The following is a 22,013-nucleotide window of genomic DNA, read 5'->3' on the forward strand; positions in this document are numbered from 1 at the left end:
TCTGTTCCGTCCTTCTGAGCTAAATTAGCGAGCTTTGGAGAAAGGGCTGGGACAGCAGAGATTGTAGAGGGGAACAAACAAAGTAAGGAAGAATCAGTAAACGTCCAGAAAAAGAAAGTGCTGTTGACCGTGATCTATATGACTGGCATGGCATTCCATGGAGCGGATCAACAGACCATGACCACTTCTGCTGCAAATTTTGACTCCCTACTGTCAGGCCCTTCTCCAATGCTGGTTGTTCTTCTGTTAATGCAAAAAGCATTACAAGGACTATTTGAAGCCTCTCTTGCAGCAAATGAGTCTTTGAGAGTGGAGGTTGGCCTATTAAAGGTGATCTTTTTTACTTAAAATCTATTAATTCTTGTATGCCCTCGCTTGTAAGGTCGATAGTTTCCCAAACTGTGGGCAGTGAGGAGCTTCCGGCTCAAAGGGAGCAAGGAAGTTCTATTGTAAATAAAGTTATAAGACCAATGCTGTTGCGGAGGTGTAATTACGGGTTGGATATGAGCTGGCACCTGGGACAATTTCATATGAGAAAAGAAAGGAGTAGGGGTTTAAAGCTAATTACCCCCACTCGAAAGCAAAAGACAGTTTAAGTCCAAACCGTACAGCTACACCCTACAAAGAGCCATCAGGTAACTAGAAGGGCCGGCACAGAGAAGAAGGAGGGGATAAAAAGAGTTAAATGTAAGGTAGAAGAAGGTTCTGCCGAACCGCAGGGTGGTTCTAAGCCCAAGGCTAGAGGTTGCACTATGCAAAGCACTAAAGGGATTAAACTCCTCCTGCAGGCTGTAAGAAGTTTTAAAATGCCAGAGGGCCATGGAATGCCAGCTACTTGGCAACCTGCTTGATATTTAGCCCATGACCAGGTACAGACCTTCCGTAGTGAACCCAGGGTAAAAAACGTATATACGTATATATACTTGGAGGTGACCCGAAAGGGTGAAAAGGCAAATAAATAGAATCCACTAAACATTTCCGGTTTACTAATGGCGTTCTCATCCTATATGGTATTGGATGAGATCATGTCAAAGTATATAGCGTATGCAGCCTTCATTCAATCAAAAGTGGGTAAAAAAGTCACGAAAGTTAACTTAAGCTCCTCAGTTTCCGTAGACCTGTTATTAACGGCCAGTGACGGGCTCAATAACCTTGGGCTAGAATTGTGCCTGTAAATGAGGTAGAGTTACCTTTTTCCAGAATTGTCCCTCCAGGCAAATTATGCCGGCCAAAATATGGAACAATTAAATTTGGTAATTGAAGGGGAGGTAATCCCAGCCCGCTCCCGCGTGGTGGGGTATAATCGATTTACTCTAAAAATAACCATTCCATCCCAACCAAGAGAGGGAGTGATAGCCCTCATCCCACTTTGCAATAGGTTTGCAAGTCTAAGCGTTGGTAGGGAGAGTGTCCTATCTTGTGGGGGGGACAGGTAGACTAGGTAGTAGCTGCACCACCAACTTGGGGGTTGCATCCTGGAATGTGGATGGGCTGGAGAACTGAGAAAATTTGGGAGAAGAGGGCCGGACTGGCTGTAGCATACACCGGGCGTTTCCCCAGTGGGACGGAAGGGTGGAGACCGGTTTTGTACTAGTGGGGGCTGTTTTTGTTGCTGGGAGTGGGTTTTTTGCAGTTTGCGAAAGGAGGAACCAAAATGGGTCTGGGGTGGGTAAGTGTCAGGCTTCTAACACTAATATCAACAAAATGCAGTGAAGGAGCAAGAATCATCCAGACAAGTAGTAAGTGGCTATTGGCTTGTCATCTTTTTTTTTTTTTATGGCTGCCTGAGACAAAGTAGTTTAGTAGTTAAGGTCTATATAAATGAGGATGAGAACCGGAAGGAGATGTGGTCCAGAGGGATCTTATGGGCTTGAAAGGATTCACAGGAGCCCCTCGACTATCCTATTAGGCTATTTTAACCTACGCCTGGCCCCAGTGCAGTTGGAGTCCGGGGTCTCTGATATGTTAGAGAATTATGGCATCACCAATGCAATTTTCCCAGAGTGTATTCAATCCAAGTTAGAAGGGAAAATTACCAAATTCCTTTCTGAGTTCGGATTCGTTTGGCTGAATGAAATGGGGACATACCGGCAGCCCAAATGTTTTTTGCATGGGAACCAGCACTGTCCAATTGACTATATGTTTATACAGGCGTGGCTCTTCGACCTCTGCACATGGTTCGAGGTGTTAAAAATTTGGGGCAGTGATCATTGGGGATTAAAAATGGCCATAGCTCCTACACCTAGGCAGTGGGTGATCCCAAAGGAAGAAGCCTTCCCTAAATGTTTAACAAAAAGAATAGGCGAAAGGGATATGGTCCAGCTGATGCAGTACCAAATCCTTAATGATTGTAAGTTTGGTAGGGATTCGGGCATAACAATCCTGGAATGGTACTCCAAAACCATTGCTGAGGTTGTTAATTGTTTGATTTCATTAGTAAGGTCATGTAATGAGGCTAAAAAGGCGTAGCCATGCTGGGCTTCTAAACAGCCATATTTCAATAAGGAGTGCTTAATTGTTAGGATGGAGTAAAAGAAAGTGGGAAGGGTTAGTCCCTCTTTGGATCCTACAAACCCGACTGAGGGATATAACTGTAATAAAAAAAAAATGGAGCATGAGGCCCTGGTTAGGGCTAAGAAACAGACCTTTTACCTGTCTAATTGGGACCTCATAATAAGCACCCTCCAGGAGAAGGATTCGAGAACATTTTGGAATTTTTTTCCAGAAGGCGTGTAGTAATGCGATTCCTCTGGTAAAGTGTATGATTCCAGAAACTGCTTGAGTAGGTCAGGGACATAACTGTGAGGGATAATTGGCCAAAAATGGAGAAGGAGGCATGTGTCTGATTCGCTGCAAAATCTGTAGCCAAGCTGATAACCTCCTTAAATTTAACCAAAGCAGCGGTCCAGATAATCTCCCCACAATTGTAATTAGGAGTAGGACAAGTAGATTGAATCTGCTTTAGAAGGATTGGGGGGTTGTCTGGGAGGGGTTAAGTTGTTAAGACATTTTAAACTTTATGAATTTATGTTTTAAAGGCAATTGTTTAAACATTATGAACATGAACTTACCTGTGTATATATATATCTTGCTTTAGTTTTTGTAACGTAATGTAATGTTTATAATAATTTAAAATCTAAAAATGTTCATATTTCACACTGATACAACGCTAAGTTGAATATTTGCAAGGGCCATCTCAAAATATGGAAACTATCACCTATAACTTCCAATACTTTTATCTATGTTAAAAAAAACTTTTTTAGATTGCATTTGCATTTCCCTGTGAGAATTGTACTGTACTAAATGGTAACCTTTAAGCCTTACGGCAATGCCTTCAGTGCAGGCGCAATCCAGATGTACAGAAGCGTTTGTGTTATTTTTATACCCATTTGTTTTTGCTCGAATATCACCTGGTTTTTCTGGCACTTTTTAAAATCGCAATGTTTGTGTTCGTAGGTAAACCAGCCTCCTGCAGCTAACAATGAAACCTATCAAGAAAGACTGACACGACTTGAAGGAGATAAGGAGTCCCTCGTGCTTCAGGTACTAAAAGTATTGATATTTCTCCTCTGTTGCATCGGAGCCTTGTTTTGCAACATTTGTTAGCGAATATAAAATGTGTCTATTTTACAATGGACTACAATAAATGCATCAACAAGTTGAATAGCCAGAGAAGTGAAAAAGAATTGCAGTACTGTTAAGACACTGCCTTGCCCCAGGACTGTATTTTTTTTTTAATGTTTCACCCAAGCTATTCTCTAAAGATAAGTTGTTGCTAGATCTCGTTTTAGCCACTGCCTTTTGATGTGACTACAATTATGTATATATATATATATATATATATATATATATATATATATATATATATATATATATATATATATATATATATCCACACGAAGAGTTTGCCACAAATGAAGACGCCACCTGCAGTGAAGTTAAAAGAGCCTTTAATGGAAGACCAGCATCGTGCAGCAGCAAAGTTCCACACCAATTTGTAAGGAGCCTAACGCGTTTCAAACACTGGCGTGTTCTTGTTCACAGGCAGGCGAGGAGTGCTAGCGGGTCAGCTGGGGAACATCTGATAAACTTTCCAAGTCCCGCCCTATGTGGGCGTATGCCAGAGAGCATGTTGGTGCTTGTAGTTCCCACAGTGTTTTCCTTTATGTAAGGGCCGCTATGCCCCTCGAAATTAGCCAAAGTCTTGTCCAAGTGGGTTGGGGGGGCCAAATGCACACTGCAATCGGTGCGTAGTATCAGTCAACCACACGACCTTCACTGCTCCATTTGTGCTCAGAGGAAACTGAACACGGACACTGCAGAGTCACAGGGGGGCGTCTTCGCGACCTGGCAGGCCGCCCTTTATCCACACGAAGAGTTTGCCACAAATGAAGACGCCACCTGCAGTGAAGTTAAAAGAGCCTTTAATGGAAGACCAGCATCGTGCAGCAGCAAAGTTCCACACCAATTTGTAAGGAGCCTAACGCGTTTCAAACACTGGCGTGTTCTTGTTCACAGGCAGGCGAGGAGTGCTAGCCGGTCAGCTGGGGAACATCTGATAAACTTTCCAAGTCCCGCCCTATGTGGGCGTATGCCAGAGAGCATGTTGGTGCTTGTAGTTCCCACAGTGTTTTCCTTTATGTAAGGGCCGCTATGCCCCTCGAAATTAGCCAAAGTCTTGTCCAAGTGGGTTGGGGGGGCCAAATGCACACTGCAATCGGTGCGTAGTATCAGTCAACCACACGACCTTCACTGCTCCATTTGTGCTCAGAGGAAACTGAACACGGACACTGCAGAGTCACAGGGGGGCGTCTTCGCGACCTGGCAGGCCGCCCTTTATCCACACGAAGAGTTTGCCACAAATGAAGACGCCACCTGCAGTGAAGTTAAAAGAGCCTTTAATGGAAGACCAGCATCGTGCAGCAGCAAAGTTCCACACCAATTTGTAAGGAGCCTAACGCGTTTCAAACACTGGCGTGTTCTTGTTCACAGGCAGGCGAGGAGTGCTAGCGGGTCAGCTGGGAAACATCTGATAAACTTTCCAAGTCCCGCCCTATGTGGGCGTATGCCAGAGAGCATGTTGGTGCTTGTAGTTCCCACAGTGTTTTCCTTTATGTAAGGGCCGCTATGCCCCTCGAAATTAGCCAAAGTCTTGTCCAAGTGGGTTGGGGGGGCCAAATGCACACTGCAATCGGTGCGTAGTATCAGTCAACCACACGACCTTCACTGCTCCATTTGTGCTCAGAGGAAACTGAACACGGACACTGCAGAGTCACAGGGGGGCGTCTTCGCGACCTGGCAGGCCGCCCTTTATCCACACGAAGAGTTTGCCACAAATGAAGACGCCACCTGCAGTGAAGTTAAAAGAGCCTTTAATGGAAGACCAGCATCGTGCAGCAGCAAAGTTCCACACCAATTTGTAAGGAGCCTAACGCGTTTCAAACACTGGCGTGTTCTTGTTCACAGGCAGGCGAGGAGTGCTAGCGGGTCAGCTGGGGAACATCTGATAAACTTTCCAAGTCCCGCCCTATGTGGGCGTATGCCAGAGAGCATGTTGGTGCTTGTAGTTCCCACAGTGTTTTCCTTTATGTAAGGGCCGCTATGCCCCTCGAAATTAGCCAAAGTCTTGTCCAAGTGGGTTGGGGGGGCCAAATGCACACTGCAATCGGTGCGTAGTATCAGTCAACCACACGACCTTCACTGCTCCATTTGTGCTCAGAGGAAACTGAACACGGACACTGCAGAGTCACAGGGGGGCGTCTTCGCGACCTGGCAGGCCGCCCTTTATCCACACGAAGAGTTTGCCACAAATGAAGACGCCACCTGCAGTGAAGTTAAAAGAGCCTTTAATGGAAGACCAGCATCGTGCAGCAGCAAAGTTCCACACCAATTTGTAAGGAGCCTAACGCGTTTCAAACACTGGCGTGTTCTTGTTCACAGGCAGGCGAGGAGTGCTAGCGGGTCAGCTGGGGAACATCTGATAAACTTTCCAAGTCCCGCCCTATGTGGGCGTATGCCAGAGAGCATGTTGGTGCTTGTAGTTCCCACAGTGTTTTCCTTTATGTAAGGGCCGCTATGCCCCTCGAAATTAGCCAAAGTCTTGTCCAAGTGGGTTGGGGGGGCCAAATGCACACTGCAATCGGTGCGTAGTATCAGTCAACCATACGACCTTCACTGCTCCATTTGTGCTCAGAGGAAACTGAACACGGACACTGCAGAGTCACAGGGGGGCGTCTTCGCGACCTGGCAGGCCGCCCTTTATCCACACGAAGAGTTTGCCACAAATGAAGACGCCACCTGCAGTGAAGTTAAAAGAGCCTTTAATGGAAGACCAGCATTGTGCAGCAGCAAAGTTCCACACCAATTTGTAAGGAGCCTAACGCGTTTCAAACACTGGCGTGTTCTTGTTCACAGGCAGGCGAGGAGTGCTAGCGGGTCAGCTGGGGAACATCTGATAAACTTTCCAAGTCCCGCCCTATGTGGGCGTATGCCAGAGAGCATGTTGGTGCTTGTAGTTCCCACAGTGTTTTCCTTTATGTAAGGGCCGCTATGCCCCTCGAAATTAGCCAAAGTCTTGTCCAAGTGGGTTGGGGGGGCCAAATGCACACTGCAATCGGTGCGTAGTATCAGTCAACCACACGACCTTCACTGCTCCATTTGTGCTCAGAGGAAACTGAACACGGACACTGCAGAGTCACAGGGGGGCGTCTTCGCGACCTGGCAGGCCGCCCTTTATCCACACGAAGAGTTTGCCACAAATGAAGACGCCACCTGCAGTGAAGTTAAAAGAGCCTTTAATGGAAGACCAGCATCGTGCAGCAGCAAAGTTCCACACCAATTGTTGCGGCCGGTCCAGGTCGCGGAGGAGCCCAGCTGCTAACGCAGTTGATTACACCACACGGCGTGATCCTTGCAGGGGGTAGTGCTCATGAAGGACTTACTATGCAGCAGCTACGAGTGCCAACTACCTCACCCCACTGTGGTTTTAATGTTTGGCAAGATGCGGAGAGACAGACTCACTGGAGTTTTCATTGCAACCACGAATACCAAGATGCAATGTTATCAGCCACGCCCACTGGGGCGGGAAATCGGACTTAAATGGTTGCCTCAGCTGTCTCCGCTGAATGCCTTTGCCCGAGAAGAAGAGTGAACAGACTCGAAACGCGTCGGCACCAGAGGGTGTGTTTGTACTTATTCTGCCTGCAGCCTTCCTGAATAAATGCACGTTACTTTACCTACCTGCGTGAGGCTCTTCCAAGCTTTGGCGAACCTTGTGTGTTTAGATGTTGCGGCCGGTCCAGGTCGCGGAGGAGCCCAGCTGCTAACGCAGTTGATTACACCACACGGCGTGATCCTTGCAGGGGGTAGTGCTCATGAAGGACTTACTATGCAGCAGCTACGAGTGCCAACTACCTCACCCCACTGTGGTTTTAATGTTTGGCAAGATGCGGAGAGACAGACTCACTGGAGTTTTCATTGCAACCACGAATACCAAGATGCAATGTTATCAGCCACGCCCACTGGGGCGGGAAATCGGACTTAAATGGTTGCCTCAGCTGTCTCCGCTGAATGCCTTTGCCCGAGAAGAAGAGTGAACAGACTCGAAACGCGTCGGCACCGGAGGGTGTGTTTGTACTTATTCTGCCTGCAGCCTTCCTGAATAAATGCACGTTACTTTACCCACCTGCGTGAGGCTCTTCCAAGCTTTGGCGAACCTTGTGTGTTTAGATGTTGCGGCCGGTCCAGGTCGCGGAGGAGCCCAGCTGCTAACGCAGTTGATTACACCACACGGCGTGATCCTTGCAGGGGGTAGTGCTCATGAAGGACTTACTATGCAGCAGCTACGAGTGCCAACTACCTCACCCCACTGTGGTTTTAATGTTTGGCAAGATGCGGAGAGACAGACTCACTGGAGTTTTCATTGCAACCACGAATACCAAGATGCAATGTTATCAGCCACGCCCACTGGGGCGGGAAATCGGACTTAAATGGTTGCCTCAGCTGTCTCCGCTGAATGCCTTTGCCCGAGAAGAAGAGTGAACAGACTCGAAACGCGTCGGCACCGGAGGGTGTGTTTGTACTTATTCTGCCTGCAGCCTTCCTGAATAAATGCACGTTACTTTACCTACCTGCGTGAGGCTCTTCCAAGCTTTGGCGAACCTTGTGTGTTTAGATGTTGCGGCCGGTCCAGGTCGCGGAGGAGCCCAGCTGCTAACGCAGTTGATTACACCACACGGCGTGATCCTTGCAGGGGGTAGTGCTCATGAAGGACTTACTATGCAGCAGCTACGAGTGCCAACTACCTCACCCCACTGTGGTTTTAATGTTTGGCAAGATGCGGAGAGACAGACTCACTGGAGTTTTCATTGCAACCACGAATACCAAGATGCAATGTTATCAGCCACGCCCACTGGGGCGGGAAATCGGACTTAAATGGTTGCCTCAGCTGTCTCCGCTGAATGCCTTTGCCCGAGAAGAAGAGTGAACAGACTCGAAACGCGTCGGCACCGGAGGGTGTGTTTGTACTTATTCTGCCTGCAGCCTTCCTGAATAAATGCACGTTACTTTACCTACCTGCGTGAGGCTCTTCCAAGCTTTGGCGAACCTTGTGTGTTTAGATGTTGCGGCCGGTCCAGGTCGCGGAGGAGCCCAGCTGCTAACGCAGTTGATTACACCACACGGCGTGATCCTTGCAGGGGGTAGTGCTTATGAAGGACTTACTATGCAGCAGCTACGAGTGCCAACTACCTCACCCCACTGTGGTTTTAATGTTTGGCAAGATGCGGAGAGACAGACTCACTGGAGTTTTCATTGCAACCACGAATACCAAGATGCAATGTTATCAGCCACGCCCACTGGGGCGGGAAATCGGACTTAAATGGTTGCCTCAGCTGTCTCCGCTGAATGCCTTTGCCCGAGAAGAAGAGTGAACAGACTCGAAACGCGTCGGCACCGGAGGGTGTGTTTGTACTTATTCTGCCTGCAGCCTTCCTGAATAAATGCACGTTACTTTACCCACCTGCGTGAGGCTCTTCCAAGCTTTGGCGAACCTTGTATGTTTAGATGTTGCGGCCGGTCCAGGTCGCGGAGGAGCCCAGCTGCTAACGCAGTTGATTACACCACACGGCGTGATCCTTGCAGGGGGTAGTGCTCATGAAGGACTTACTATGCAGCAGCTACGAGTGCCAACTACCTCACCCCACTGTGGTTTTAATGTTTGGCAAGATGCGGAGAGACAGACTCACTGGAGTTTTCATTGCAACCACGAATACCAAGATGCAATGTTATCAGCCACGCCCACTGGGGCGGGAAATCGGACTTAAATGGTTGCCTCAGCTGTCTCCGCTGAATGCCTTTGCCCGAGAAGAAGAGTGAACAGACTCGAAACGCGTCGGCACCGGAGGGTGTGTTTGTACTTATTCTGCCTGCAGCCTTCCTGAATAAATGCACGTTACTTTACCTACCTGCGTGAGGCTCTTCCAAGCTTTGGCGAACCTTGTGTGTTTAGATGTTGCGGCCGGTCCAGGTCGCGGAGGAGCCCAGCTGCTAACGCAGTTGATTACACCACACTGCGTGATCCTTGCAGGGGGTAGTGCTCATGAAGGACTTACTATGCAGCAGCTACGAGTGCCAACTACCTCACCCCACTGTGGTTTTAATGTTTGGCAAGATGCGGAGAGACAGACTCACTGGAGTTTTCATTGCAACCACGAATACCAAGATGCAATGTTATCAGCCACGCCCACTGGGGCGGGAAATCGGACTTAAATGGTTGCCTCAGCTGTCTCCGCTGAATGCCTTTGCCCGAGAAGAAGAGTGAACAGACTCGAAACGCGTCGGCACCGGAGGGTGTGTTTGTACTTATTCTGCCTGCAGCCTTCCTGAATAAATGCACGTTACTTTACCTACCTGCGTGAGGCTCTTCCAAGCTTTGGCGAACCTTGTGTGTTTAGATGTTGCGGCCGGTCCAGGTCGCGGAGGAGCCCAGCTGCTAACGCAGTTGATTACACCACACGGCGTGATCCTTGCAGGGGGTAGTGCTCATGAAGGACTTACTATGCAGCAGCTACGAGTGCCAACTACCTCACCCCACTGTGGTTTTAATGTTTGGCAAGATGCGGAGAGACAGACTCACTGGAGTTTTCATTGCAACCACGAATACCAAGATGCAATGTTATCAGCCACGCCCACTGGGGCGGGAAATCGGACTTAAATGGTTGCCTCAGCTGTCTCCGCTGAATGCCTTTGCCCGAGAAGAAGAGTGAACAGACTCGAAACGCGTCGGCACCGGAGGGTGTGTTTGTACTTATTCTGCCTGCAGCCTTCCTGAATAAATGCACGTTACTTTACCTACCTGCGTGAGGCTCTTCCAAGCTTTGGCGAACCTTGTGTGTTTAGATGTTGCGGCCGGTCCAGGTCGCGGAGGAGCCCAGCTGCTAACGCAGTTGATTACACCACACGGCGTGATCCTTGCAGGGGGTAGTGCTCATGAAGGACTTACTATGCAGCAGCTACGAGTGCCAACTACCTCACCCCACTGTGGTTTTAATGTTTGGCAAGATGCGGAGAGACAGACTCACTGGAGTTTTCATTGCAACCACGAATACCAAGATGCAATGTTATCAGCCACGCCCACTGGGGCGGGAAATCGGACTTAAATGGTTGCCTCAGCTGTCTCCGCTGAATGCCTTTGCCCGAGAAGAAGAGTGAACAGACTCGAAACGCGTCGGCACCGGAGGGTGTGTTTGTACTTATTCTGCCTGCAGCCTTCCTGAATAAATGCACGTTACTTTACCTACCTGCGTGAGGCTCTTCCAAGCTTTGGCGAACCTTGTGTGTTTAGATGTTGCGGCCGGTCCAGGTCGCGGAGGAGCCCAGCTGCTAACGCAGTTGATTACACCACACGGCGTGATCCTTGCAGGGGGTAGTGCTCATGAAGGACTTACTATGCAGCAGCTACGAGTGCCAACTACCTCACCCCACTGTGGTTTTAATGTTTGGCAAGATGCGGAGAGACAGACTCACTGGAGTTTTCATTGCAACCACGAATACCAAGATGCAATGTTATCAGCCACGCCCACTGGGGCGGGAAATCGGACTTAAATGGTTGCCTCAGCTGTCTCCGCTGAATGCCTTTGCCCGAGAAGAAGAGTGAACAGACTCGAAACGCGTCGGCACCGGAGGGTGTGTTTGTACTTATTCTGCCTGCAGCCTTCCTGAATAAATGCACGTTACTTTACCTACCTGCGTGAGGCTCTTCCAAGCTTTGGCGAACCTTGTGTGTTTAGATGTTGCGGCCGGTCCAGGTCGCGGAGGAGCCCAGCTGCTAACGCAGTTGATTACACCACACGGCGTGATCCTTGCAGGGGGTAGTGCTCATGAAGGACTTACTATGCAGCAGCTACGAGTGCCAACTACCTCACCCCACTGTGGTTTTAATGTTTGGCAAGATGCGGAGAGACAGACTCACTGGAGTTTTCATTGCAACCACGAATACCAAGATGCAATGTTATCAGCCACGCCCACTGGGGCGGGAAATCGGACTTAAATGGTTGCCTCAGCTGTCTCCGCTGAATGCCTTTGCCCGAGAAGAAGAGTGAACAGACTCGAAACGCGTCGGCACCGGAGGGTGTGTTTGTACTTATTCTGCCTGCAGCCTTCCTGAATAAATGCACGTTACTTTACCTACCTGCGTGAGGCTCTTCCAAGCTTTGGCGAACCTTGTGTGTTTAGATGTTGCGGCCGGTCCAGGTCGCGGAGGAGCCCAGCTGCTAACGCAGTTGATTACACCACACGGCGTGATCCTTGCAGGGGGTAGTGCTCATGAAGGACTTACTATGCAGCAGCTACGAGTGCCAACTACCTCACCCCACTGTGGTTTTAATGTTTGGCAAGATGCGGAGAGACAGACTCACTGGAGTTTTCATTGCAACCACGAATACCAAGATGCAATGTTATCAGCCACGCCCACTGGGGCGGGAAATCGGACTTAAATGGTTGCCTCAGCTGTCTCCGCTGAATGCCTTTGCCCGAGAAGAAGAGTGAACAGACTCGAAACGCGTCGGCACCGGAGGGTGTGTTTGTACTTATTCTGCCTGCAGCCTTCCTGAATAAATGCACGTTACTTTACCTACCTGCGTGAGGCTCTTCCAAGCTTTGGCGAACCTTGTGTGTTTAGATGTTGCGGCCGGTCCAGGTCGCGGAGGAGCCCAGCTGCTAACGCAGTTGATTACACCACACGGCGTGATCCTTGCAGGGGGTAGTGCTCATGAAGGACTTACTATGCAGCAGCTACGAGTGCCAACTACCTCACCCCACTGTGGTTTTAATGTTTGGCAAGATGCGGAGAGACAGACTCACTGGAGTTTTCATTGCAACCACGAATACCAAGATGCAATGTTATCAGCCACGCCCACTGGGGCGGGAAATCGGACTTAAATGGTTGCCTCAGCTGTCTCCGCTGAATGCCTTTGCCCGAGAAGAAGAGTGAACAGACTCGAAACGCGTCGGCACCGGAGGGTGTGTTTGTACTTATTCTGCCTGCAGCCTTCCTGAATAAATGCACGTTACTTTACCTACCTGCGTGAGGCTCTTCCAAGCTTTGGCGAACCTTGTGTGTTTAGATGTTGCGGCCGGTCCAGGTCGCGGAGGAGCCCAGCTGCTAACGCAGTTGATTACACCACACGGCGTGATCCTTGCAGGGGGTAGTGCTCATGAAGGACTTACTATGCAGCAGCTACGAGTGCCAACTACCTCACCCCACTGTGGTTTTAATGTTTGGCAAGATGCGGAGAGACAGACTCACTGGAGTTTTCATTGCAACCACGAATACCAAGATGCAATGTTATCAGCCACGCCCACTGGGGCGGGAAATCGGACTTAAATGGTTGCCTCAGCTGTCTCCGCTGAATGCCTTTGCCCGAGAAGAAGAGTGAACAGACTCGAAACGCGTCGGCACCGGAGGGTGTGTTTGTACTTATTCTGCCTGCAGCCTTCCTGAATAAATGCACGTTACTTTACCTACCTGCGTGAGGCTCTTCCAAGCTTTGGCGAACCTTGTGTGTTTAGATGTTGCGGCCGGTCCAGGTCGCGGAGGAGCCCAGCTGCTAACGCAGTTGATTACACCACACGGCGTGATCCTTGCAGGGGGTAGTGCTCATGAAGGACTTACTATGCAGCAGCTACGAGTGCCAACTACCTCACCCCACTGTGGTTTTAATGTTTGGCAAGATGCGGAGAGACAGACTCACTGGAGTTTTCATTGCAACCACGAATACCAAGATGCAATGTTATCAGCCACGCCCACTGGGGCGGGAAATCGGACTTAAATGGTTGCCTCAGCTGTCTCCGCTGAATGCCTTTGCCCGAGAAGAAGAGTGAACAGACTCGAAACGCGTCGGCACCGGAGGGTGTGTTTGTACTTATTCTGCCTGCAGCCTTCCTGAATAAATGCACGTTACTTTACCTACCTGCGTGAGGCTCTTCCAAGCTTTGGCGAACCTTGTGTGTTCATATATATATATATATTTATAACATACTTGCTTATAGGGAGTTTCAACCAGGCCTCATTCATTGGTTGTTGTATCGTTTCACATTTTTTTTATTCCATCCTCTGCATACAGTCTGGGTCCGCCCACCTCAACCATTGGTTATTTTCACTGTGAGTAACTACACTCTGCTCTTTCACAAATATCACACTCACACACACACATGACAAAACAATCATTGACAAAGCCGAAAGCCTAGCAGCCAATCTTTTTTTTAAATGTCACCAGGCAAAGCTTAGCAATAAAACAGTATAATTTGTGCCTTCCAATCTTCCCAATCTAGAGTGTAAACTACCATATTAACACTTTTTTAAATGTCCTAACTGTTCACATTTTTTTAAGTCTCTGCATGCCACAACTTAATTTGTGGAAAGGATTTGGATAAAATGCCAGCAACAAGATCTCTCCACTGCATTGAAGAGTTGTCTTAATCTAGATCAGAAATGCTTTTATCCATATTTCTCATGGAATCCGAAACATTGTGCCTGTTGCACACGGCGTTGTCATAGCCAGAGTCTAACTAGGGTTTACATACATTTCTATTGGTTTCATCGTTGCCTTTTATTTGTCATCAGGAGCATTGGATAAACCAGATGCAGACACAGAGCAATGCAAATATATATCAATCCAGCATAACTCATTAGAGAATCATTCCTGAGATGTCGCCCTGGTGTTGTTTCTGTCGTAGCACAGGAAGAAGACAATACTTTCTGCAAACGTTTTGTGAATAAACAACCTTTTAAAACGTTCTCCTTGCTTCCAACACATTAATATCTACTGTGTTTTCACACTTGGCACCTGATTGCCAACGTCTTTCTCTTGATAAGAACAATGAAGCTTAATTGTAGGATTGGTCTTCGCCATCACATCTGAAGGTGCTTGTTTCGCCTCAAGCTCTAGTTTGGGTGTACTCACCCAACTATGATTCTCAAAATAGATGGACTGGTGGCTTTTCTTTGCCCTGGGAATTAGCCAGAGTATTATTACCTGAACCAATTCATGGCCCACAATATCTCTCATAGCAACTCTTCAATATCAGAATTCCGGGAAAGTCAAGCCTACCCTCCTGGGAACTATCAAGGCAGTATGTTTCTCGGTTTTCAGGTAACTTCAATAGAATACTCCGGAGAATTGACCCAGCATCCTCCTGTGTATGCCAACTTACAAGTTCCTTCTGGAATTTTTTTTTATCTTTAGGGTCCTCCCGTCAGTTACTTTTGAGCCCACCTTGTACCTGTTTCAAGGAGTGCTGTAACAGACAGAAACCTCTATTCGCCTGCAAAGAATTGATCAAAAAAGCAAAAACCTCTTATTTTCTGGTTCCTCCTTTGGAAGATCCCATTCTTTGGAAAAACCAAGTGACCACATCCAACAGCAATCCCAGCACACTTTGGAGTGTGAAGCTGTAGCTTTATCTTCTCTTCCACAGATCCTGAAGGATGATGAGTAGGGCACCACATCATCAATTGTTTAAGTTAGCCCACCTCAAACGTGCTCTTATCAATACTGAGAGAGATTGCTTTAGGAGATGACAGAAATACATTTTGTTTGCACACTGCATGTTGGAGCTGTGATTACATCATCATCCAAGTCTACTTCTCATAGACAAAATAACAATAATTGACATTCAAGAAAAACTGTCACGATTGGATGGACAGACAAACGCAAAACTGTAATGTCAAAGTACAAACTGTATGTTGGTGTTAGACCTGGCACCATTGGCGTGGGTCTCCCTTCTATTTTTGCTGTTGCCTCATGTTTTTGCTGGTATTAGATGCTTTGGGCACTGTGCCACTGCTCTTCAGTGCCACAGTGCAAGTGCTCCCTATCGTAAATTGATGTATTACTCAGTGGTTCCATGTTTGGCTATTTGGTTTACTTTTCAGACCCTAGTCTAGTGCACTGAGTGTGCCCAGGGCGTGTAAATCCAAATGCTGCTGGTGGGCCTTCAGCATTGGTTGTGCCACCCACAGGAGCAGCCTTGTAAAAATGTGTATAAGGTCTGCCATTGCAGAGCCTGCGTGCAGTCTGGTACTGTCATGCTGACTGGGCAAGTGCACCCACTTCCCAGTCCCTAAACCTTCCCTTTTCTTCATATCATGGTAGGCCCGAGGGCAGGGTGCATTGTAAGGATAAGGTAGGACACGCCCCGGTGTGTGTGGCATGCTATAATAGTGCATTACAGCCATTCTCGTTTTTCACTATTGCAAGGCTACCTGTTCTCCATAGGCCAGAATGGGCTGTTAGAGTTATTACATTTTATAATCCTAACTGTCGCAGAGAACATGGTAGAAATACGAGTTTAGTATGCCTGAACTCAGAATAATAAAATACATATTTTAGTAAAGTTTATTTTAATATTAATATTCTGTTTGCAAATACCATTTTTAGAAAGTAAGTTTTTGCTTGTCTAAACATTCAAACCTGACTCTGCTAAGTTGTGTATTCCTATGTCTGATTTTGTGAGTGACAGGGCTGAGGAATTCCAAGAGACAGGCTGAGTCACCCAGTAGTGAATAGAGAGATCTGCGTCTAGATGGGTTGGAAGAGTTGCATCTGAACCTTGAATAGGGCTGTGCCTGCCTTCCACAATGCTGGCTCCACCCCCTGGGGAGCGGCTGATGTCTCTGCCCTGCACACTGAAAGAAGAGAAGGAGTCCTGTAAACAAAGTGCTCCGGGACTGTACTTGCCTTCCACAATGCTGGCTCCACCTCCTGTGGGGCGTCTGATGTGCCTGCCCTGCACTGTGAAAGGAAAGGAGAAGTCTGGTAAACAGAGTGCTTCAGATCCGGTTTGGACTGGGCAAAGGCCCCTCTCCCCTCAGAAAACAAAGGATTTTGGGGTATAAATATCGGGACCCTGATCCCATGAAATTAGATCACTTTGGACTACAAGAAGAAACCTTTACTGAGGAGAGGAACCTGAAGAAACTGATGAGAGACTATTCCCAAGCTGAAGTGCTGCTTGGGGGATTGGCCTGCAGTGGTTGCCTTACTGCCAAAGGAAGGAGAAAGGAATTGTGTATACTTTGCTTTCAACTTGTGAAGGATCTCCAAGGGCTTGGAAAAGAGCTTGCCTCCTGCTGAAGTCTCAGGGACAACAGACTGTCACTGCTGCTGCCTTCACAACTCCAAAGGAGGGTGTCGCCGCTGTAGTTGTCGCACTGCATGGAATCAGGAGAAGAATCTCGCAACGAGGTCGGAGCGTGTCGCTGTGCCTACCGTCGCAACTCTGAAGGAGGGTGTCACCGCAGGAACGGTCTCATTGCACCGCATCGACCAAGAGCACCTCGCTTCCCCGGGAAGCGCGCCGCCGTCGGTGCTGCTGCCATCGCATCTTGGATGTTGCCGCTGTAGTTGTCGCATCGAGTGGAAACTTCACGCATCATAGTAGAAGAGCGTCGCCACTGGAGCTGTTGCCGTCGCATCGCAAGGGTGTCGCCGCTGCAGTCCACACATCAAACATAGAGCTTCTCGCATCCCCGAGAAGCGTGTCGCATCTGGAAAATCTTCACGTCTTTCTTTCTTTGTATCTAAACTTTGCCGCATATCCCATCGCTGCAACATTGCTTGCCATGGAAGCTCGTTATAAAACAGGGGCTGACCCAATATAGTCCAAGGACCTGGGTATTCAGTAGTATAGACAACAATTGGTCCTTGACATACTTTTACCATAGACAATAATCATTACATTCGGTCAAGTTGATTTACTTCACACCAGGACTGAATCTATACTCTTACTCACATAAGTAATACTAGCCCACATTAACAAAAATTCACACAGTCAGTGCCAATAAACCAATGATTGGACTTTTGCGGTTCCATTGGTTTATTGGAGTATAGATTCAGTCCTGGTGTGAAGTAAATCAACTTGACCGAATGTAATGATTATTGTCTATGGTAAAAGTATGTCAAGGACCAATTGTTGTCTATACTGCCATGGAAGCTCAACGCAATCTAAGGTACATTGACGCAGAGTGTCGCATCTAAGAACTGAACTGAACTAAGCGTAAATCTACCATCTTAAAGTAATCGTATTGTGTATTTTTGTCTTTTATGGTCTTGTGGTAACTCTATATAAAGTCTACTTATTTTTTTATATGAAACCTGTGTGGTGTCCATTTGTAGTGTTGTCACTGGGTCACTGTATATGGTCACAACTGCTTAACTTACAACGGCTCTGTAGTAAAGCCCTTCTGCTCATGCCAAACTACCAAGGGGGTGAGCAGGGGTTATTTTAGGAGTGTAATCCCCTTATCCTGACTAGAGGAAAGGGTCCCTATTTGTCACAAGTACCTACCTGTGCCAACTAGAGACCCCCAAATCTAACATTGGAAGCAGCTGAAGGATTGTGGATTTGCATTTGTGACTCATGTACAGTGACTGGTGAACACTACTTAGTGAGTGCAGACCATAATGATACCACATACTTTTTGGTCGATTCCTTTTTGGATTTTTGTTCTATTTTTGAAAGATGCCTGATTCAGTTGAAGTAGAGAGAGCAGAATCTGTAGCCTCTATTAATTGTGAATGGGAAGAAGAGAGGCTGGAATGCTACACAGTAAAGCAGCTGAAGTACTTTTGCAATAAATTCAAGGTTTCCACTGTTGTGTGGACCAAAAAAGAAGAATTCTACAAGGCGATGAGGGCCTTGGTACAGGCAAGGAAATTCCTGAGATTGAGGAGAATGATAATGCAGAAGTACAACAGGAAGGGCCATTGGGCCTAGGAGGAAGGAGACCACCTTCCTCTGCAGGTAGCAATGCTTCTAACAAAAGTCTGTCTCCAGAGGAGTTGGAGGACAGAGAGAGAAATAGGAGGCATGAGATGGAGCTGACAAAACTGAAGTTAAGTGGGCAGTTAGAATTTGAATTACAAACCAGGAGGTTAGCTCTGGGAGAGAAGAAAATGCAGTTAGACCATGAGAAGCCTTTGAGAGAGTTGGAGTTAAAAGCTAAAAGTTTGGGAAGTACTCCCTCTGGTAGCAGCATACCGTCAGTACAGTCAGAAAGTAGAGTGTATATCCCCAAGGATGTGGTGAAAGAGTTTTACAAAAATGATGATATTGGTCAGTGGTTCAGAGCCTTCTGTATGGTCTTTTTTCTAGTCATACATCACTCAGGATGAGAGATGTTCTCCCCCTGACATGGACTGACCACTCAGCTATTCTCTTCGATTTTTTACTAAAAGGTACTCTCCCCGCCCCAACTAAAAACCCCTTTTCCATTAACCAATTTAGAGCTTGGAAAAGCATTGATATTTTTGCATCCCAGTCATCACTACTAACCTCACTGCCATCCACTGTGACTGATCCTGAGTTGGGAGCTAATAATTACACCAACTGGATTCAGAACACAGTGAATATGACGGTCCCTTTAAAGAAACAATCTATCAATAGGGCTTCTAAGTCTGCGCCTTGGTACAATGATGTCCTCAGACAAGAAAAGCAAAAATGTAGACGTCAGGAACGTTGATGGAGACGAGACTACGACCCAGATCAAAAATCCTGCTACAAAGTCATGATGTCTAAATACAAACAACTCATCGTTATGGAAAAAAGCACATTTTACAGTACCCAAATTAATCTTGCACATGACTCTGTGAAACAACTCTTTCAGGAAGTCACGCGTCTCTCTGGTCTAGTGCCATCTACCCCCATCATAGCTACTCAAGAGCTCTGTGACTCCTTGGCGGATCACTTTCAAAGTAAAGTGACTGACATCTATACTCAATTCAAGGCACACACAATCAGTATTGGACATTCATCTTCCACTCCTAAGGATCATACGGACTTGGCGTGGTCAGGTTCTATCCCGCCTGACTCAACCTTCCGTCCTTCCTTTCAGAACTTCACTCAGGTCCCGTCAGAACTGGTGTCTCACCTACTATGTACTACCAATTCTGGCTAGCCAGAAGATCCATGTCCCCCTTCCATTCTTAAAAAGTTTCCTGATATCATAGGTCCCAAACTAACGGAAATATTTGATGCTATATTTTCTTCTAACATCTTTCCTTCCATCTGGAAGAAAGCGACTATTAAACCTCTCATTAAGAAGAGTTCCTTAGATCCCTCTATAGTTGCCAACTATAGACCTATAGCCTGCCTCCCTTTCCCCGCCAAAATTGTTGAAAAAATCATGAATATCCAAATTTCAGATTACATAGATAACAATAACTGTTTGGATAACTCACAATTTGGATTCCGGAAGGGACATGGGACGGAAACCGCGCTTATCAAAGCTACGGATGAAATCAGGATGACACTCGATGGGGGAGGATCGGCAGTGCTTACCTTGCTGCACCTGTCCGCCGTGTTTGGCACAGTCGATCATTCCATCTTGATCGACCGTGTCTCAGCGGTGGGGATCACACATGGTGCTAGGGATCTTATTTCCTCTTTTCTCACTGACCGAGTACAATCCGTCGCCTTTGGCAATTTCACTTCACCACCTTTTACTCTCCCTTGCGGTGTCCCCCAGGGATCCTCGCTAAGTCCGACCCTATTTAACATCTATGTGTCGGACTTGGCGAGGGTCGTTAAATACCATTACCTGGCGGTGACATCCTATGCTGATGACACCCAGATTGTCTTGGCTATTAATAAAAACGGAGATGAAGTGGCTTCTAATTTTAATTCAGGAATGCTAGCAATAAGTGACTGGATGTCCACAAATTGCCTGAAGCTTAATTCCGATAAAACTGAGGTGATGGTCTTTGGTAATCTCTCCCCAGTTTGGTCACCCACTTGGTGGCCTGCTGCTCCTGGACCACCTCCGCCCCCAGTGGCCAAGGCAAGAAATCTGGGGGTCATACTGGACACTAAACTTACACTTATGCACCATGTTAATGCTGTGGTGTCATCCTCATTTTATACTATGAGAATGATCAATATCTTCCCATGAGCATGGCCAGGACTTTGCAGTGCATTAGTGATATCTCGCATTGATTACTGTATCGCGCTCTTAGTCAATGCTCAGGAAGGAGTCATAAAAAAACTACAGTTGGTGCAGAATGCTGCAGCCAGATTGATCACTGCGACCCCCAAGTTTACCCCTATTTCTGGCACTATTGAACAGCTTCACTGGTTGCCAGTAAAGAAAATAACTAAATTTAAAGCACTCTGCATTGCTTATAAAGCAATTCACTCCCTAGGACCTGCTTTCTTAAAAGATGCCTTTTGCCCTTACACCCCTGTTAGATCCCTCCGCTCCTCTACTGCCGGTCTTGTGCAGGTCCCAAGGACTAAGAAAGTCTCCTGGGGTGACAGGTCCTTTATAGTGACCGCCACCAAACTCTGAAACAGTCTTCCTAGCCAAATCAAAGCCTGCACTTCCCTTCTTTCCTTTCGTAAACAGATAAAGACTTGGCTTGTTAAACAGTAATTATTTCATGGACAGCATAGTGGACACTCAGCGCTGAGACACCCTCGGGTATTTGTGCGCTTAACAAATTTTCAAAAAAAAAATCGAATAAAATAAATATGAGATAGCCATGTAGTCCCACCGGTTCCCTGAGAGAGATTGGGGAGCGGGGTTGTGGGGAAGGTTCCTTAGTGAGGGGGGGATACATTGTTAGACTTGCCTTCTGATGTCCACAATTCATACAGCCACATGAAAGATGCATTGATGTCTAGATATGGTTTGACACCTGAGCTCTATAGGCAGAGGTTCAGGAACTACAAAAAGTTACAAAAAGTACTTGGGTTGAATATGTCACTTTCTTTTGCAGAGCATTGGATGGTTGGGTAAATGGCAGCAAGGTTAATGATTTTCAAGGTTTCTTTGATTTGATTGCATGGGAGGACTTGTCTGATAATTGATTTCCAGAGCTGCGCCATCATCTGATAGATAGCAAGCTGACTAACCCTCGGAAGTTTGCTGAGGAAGCGGACCGCTGGGTAAGCACCCGGGTCCACAAGGGTCACATGGGAGACTCAGCCAAAGGTGGGCAGGATCCCCAGCAGAAGAGTGGGAGGGACAAGGGTAAACAGAAGGAGTTCCGCAAAGGGCCCAAAAGTAGTCCCCAAGGGAACCCTGTGAAAGGTTCTCAGCCTCCCCCTGAGAGAAAGCAAGGGGCCCGACAGGTAGTCCAGTCATTGGTGCTCCACCCTGGCAGATGGCTAGTGTAGCCTTGGGGGAGGAGATTGTTGTCCAAGGTGGGTGGGGTCCCGCACAGATGGCCCTAGTCTCTTTAGAAGACAGTGAGATGGTCTAAGAGCCCAGGAACACCAAGAAATGTGTGCAGCGAGTGACCATCAATGGCCTAAAGGTGGAGGCTCTTAGAGATACTGGAGCTAGTGTGACAGCTGTCAGGTGTCACCCGGTGTCTCAAGAGCAGATTGTACCTCATGCATTTTGCTGAGTTGTTAACGCCAACAACACAGAGAGTCATTGTTCAATGGCTCAGGTTCCCTTTGAGTGGGAGGGGTCTCTGGTACTCTTCAGGTAGCTGTGAGGCCCACCATGC

General features: G+C 47.4%; 1 protein-coding gene across 24 annotated transcripts in view; it reads left to right on the top strand.

The window, feature by feature from the left end:
* Positions 1-22,013, top strand: part of PPFIBP2 (PPFIB scaffold protein 2) — a 1,093,831-nt gene that overhangs the window by 674,053 nt on the left and 397,765 nt on the right. For all 24 annotated transcript variants that reach the window (XM_086955895.1, XM_086955898.1, XM_086955897.1 and 21 more), the window contains one exon: positions 3,457-3,543. In XM_086955895.1, the coding sequence (XP_086812021.1) occupies positions 3,457-3,543 (87 nt within the window). The remainder of the gene's footprint in view (positions 1-3,456; positions 3,544-22,013) is intronic.

This window comes from Lissotriton vulgaris, chromosome 2_1 (assembly GCF_964263255.1).
Source record: "Lissotriton vulgaris chromosome 2_1, aLisVul1.2, whole genome shotgun sequence".
In the NCBI taxonomy this organism is placed as follows: Eukaryota; Metazoa; Chordata; class Amphibia; order Caudata; family Salamandridae; genus Lissotriton; species Lissotriton vulgaris.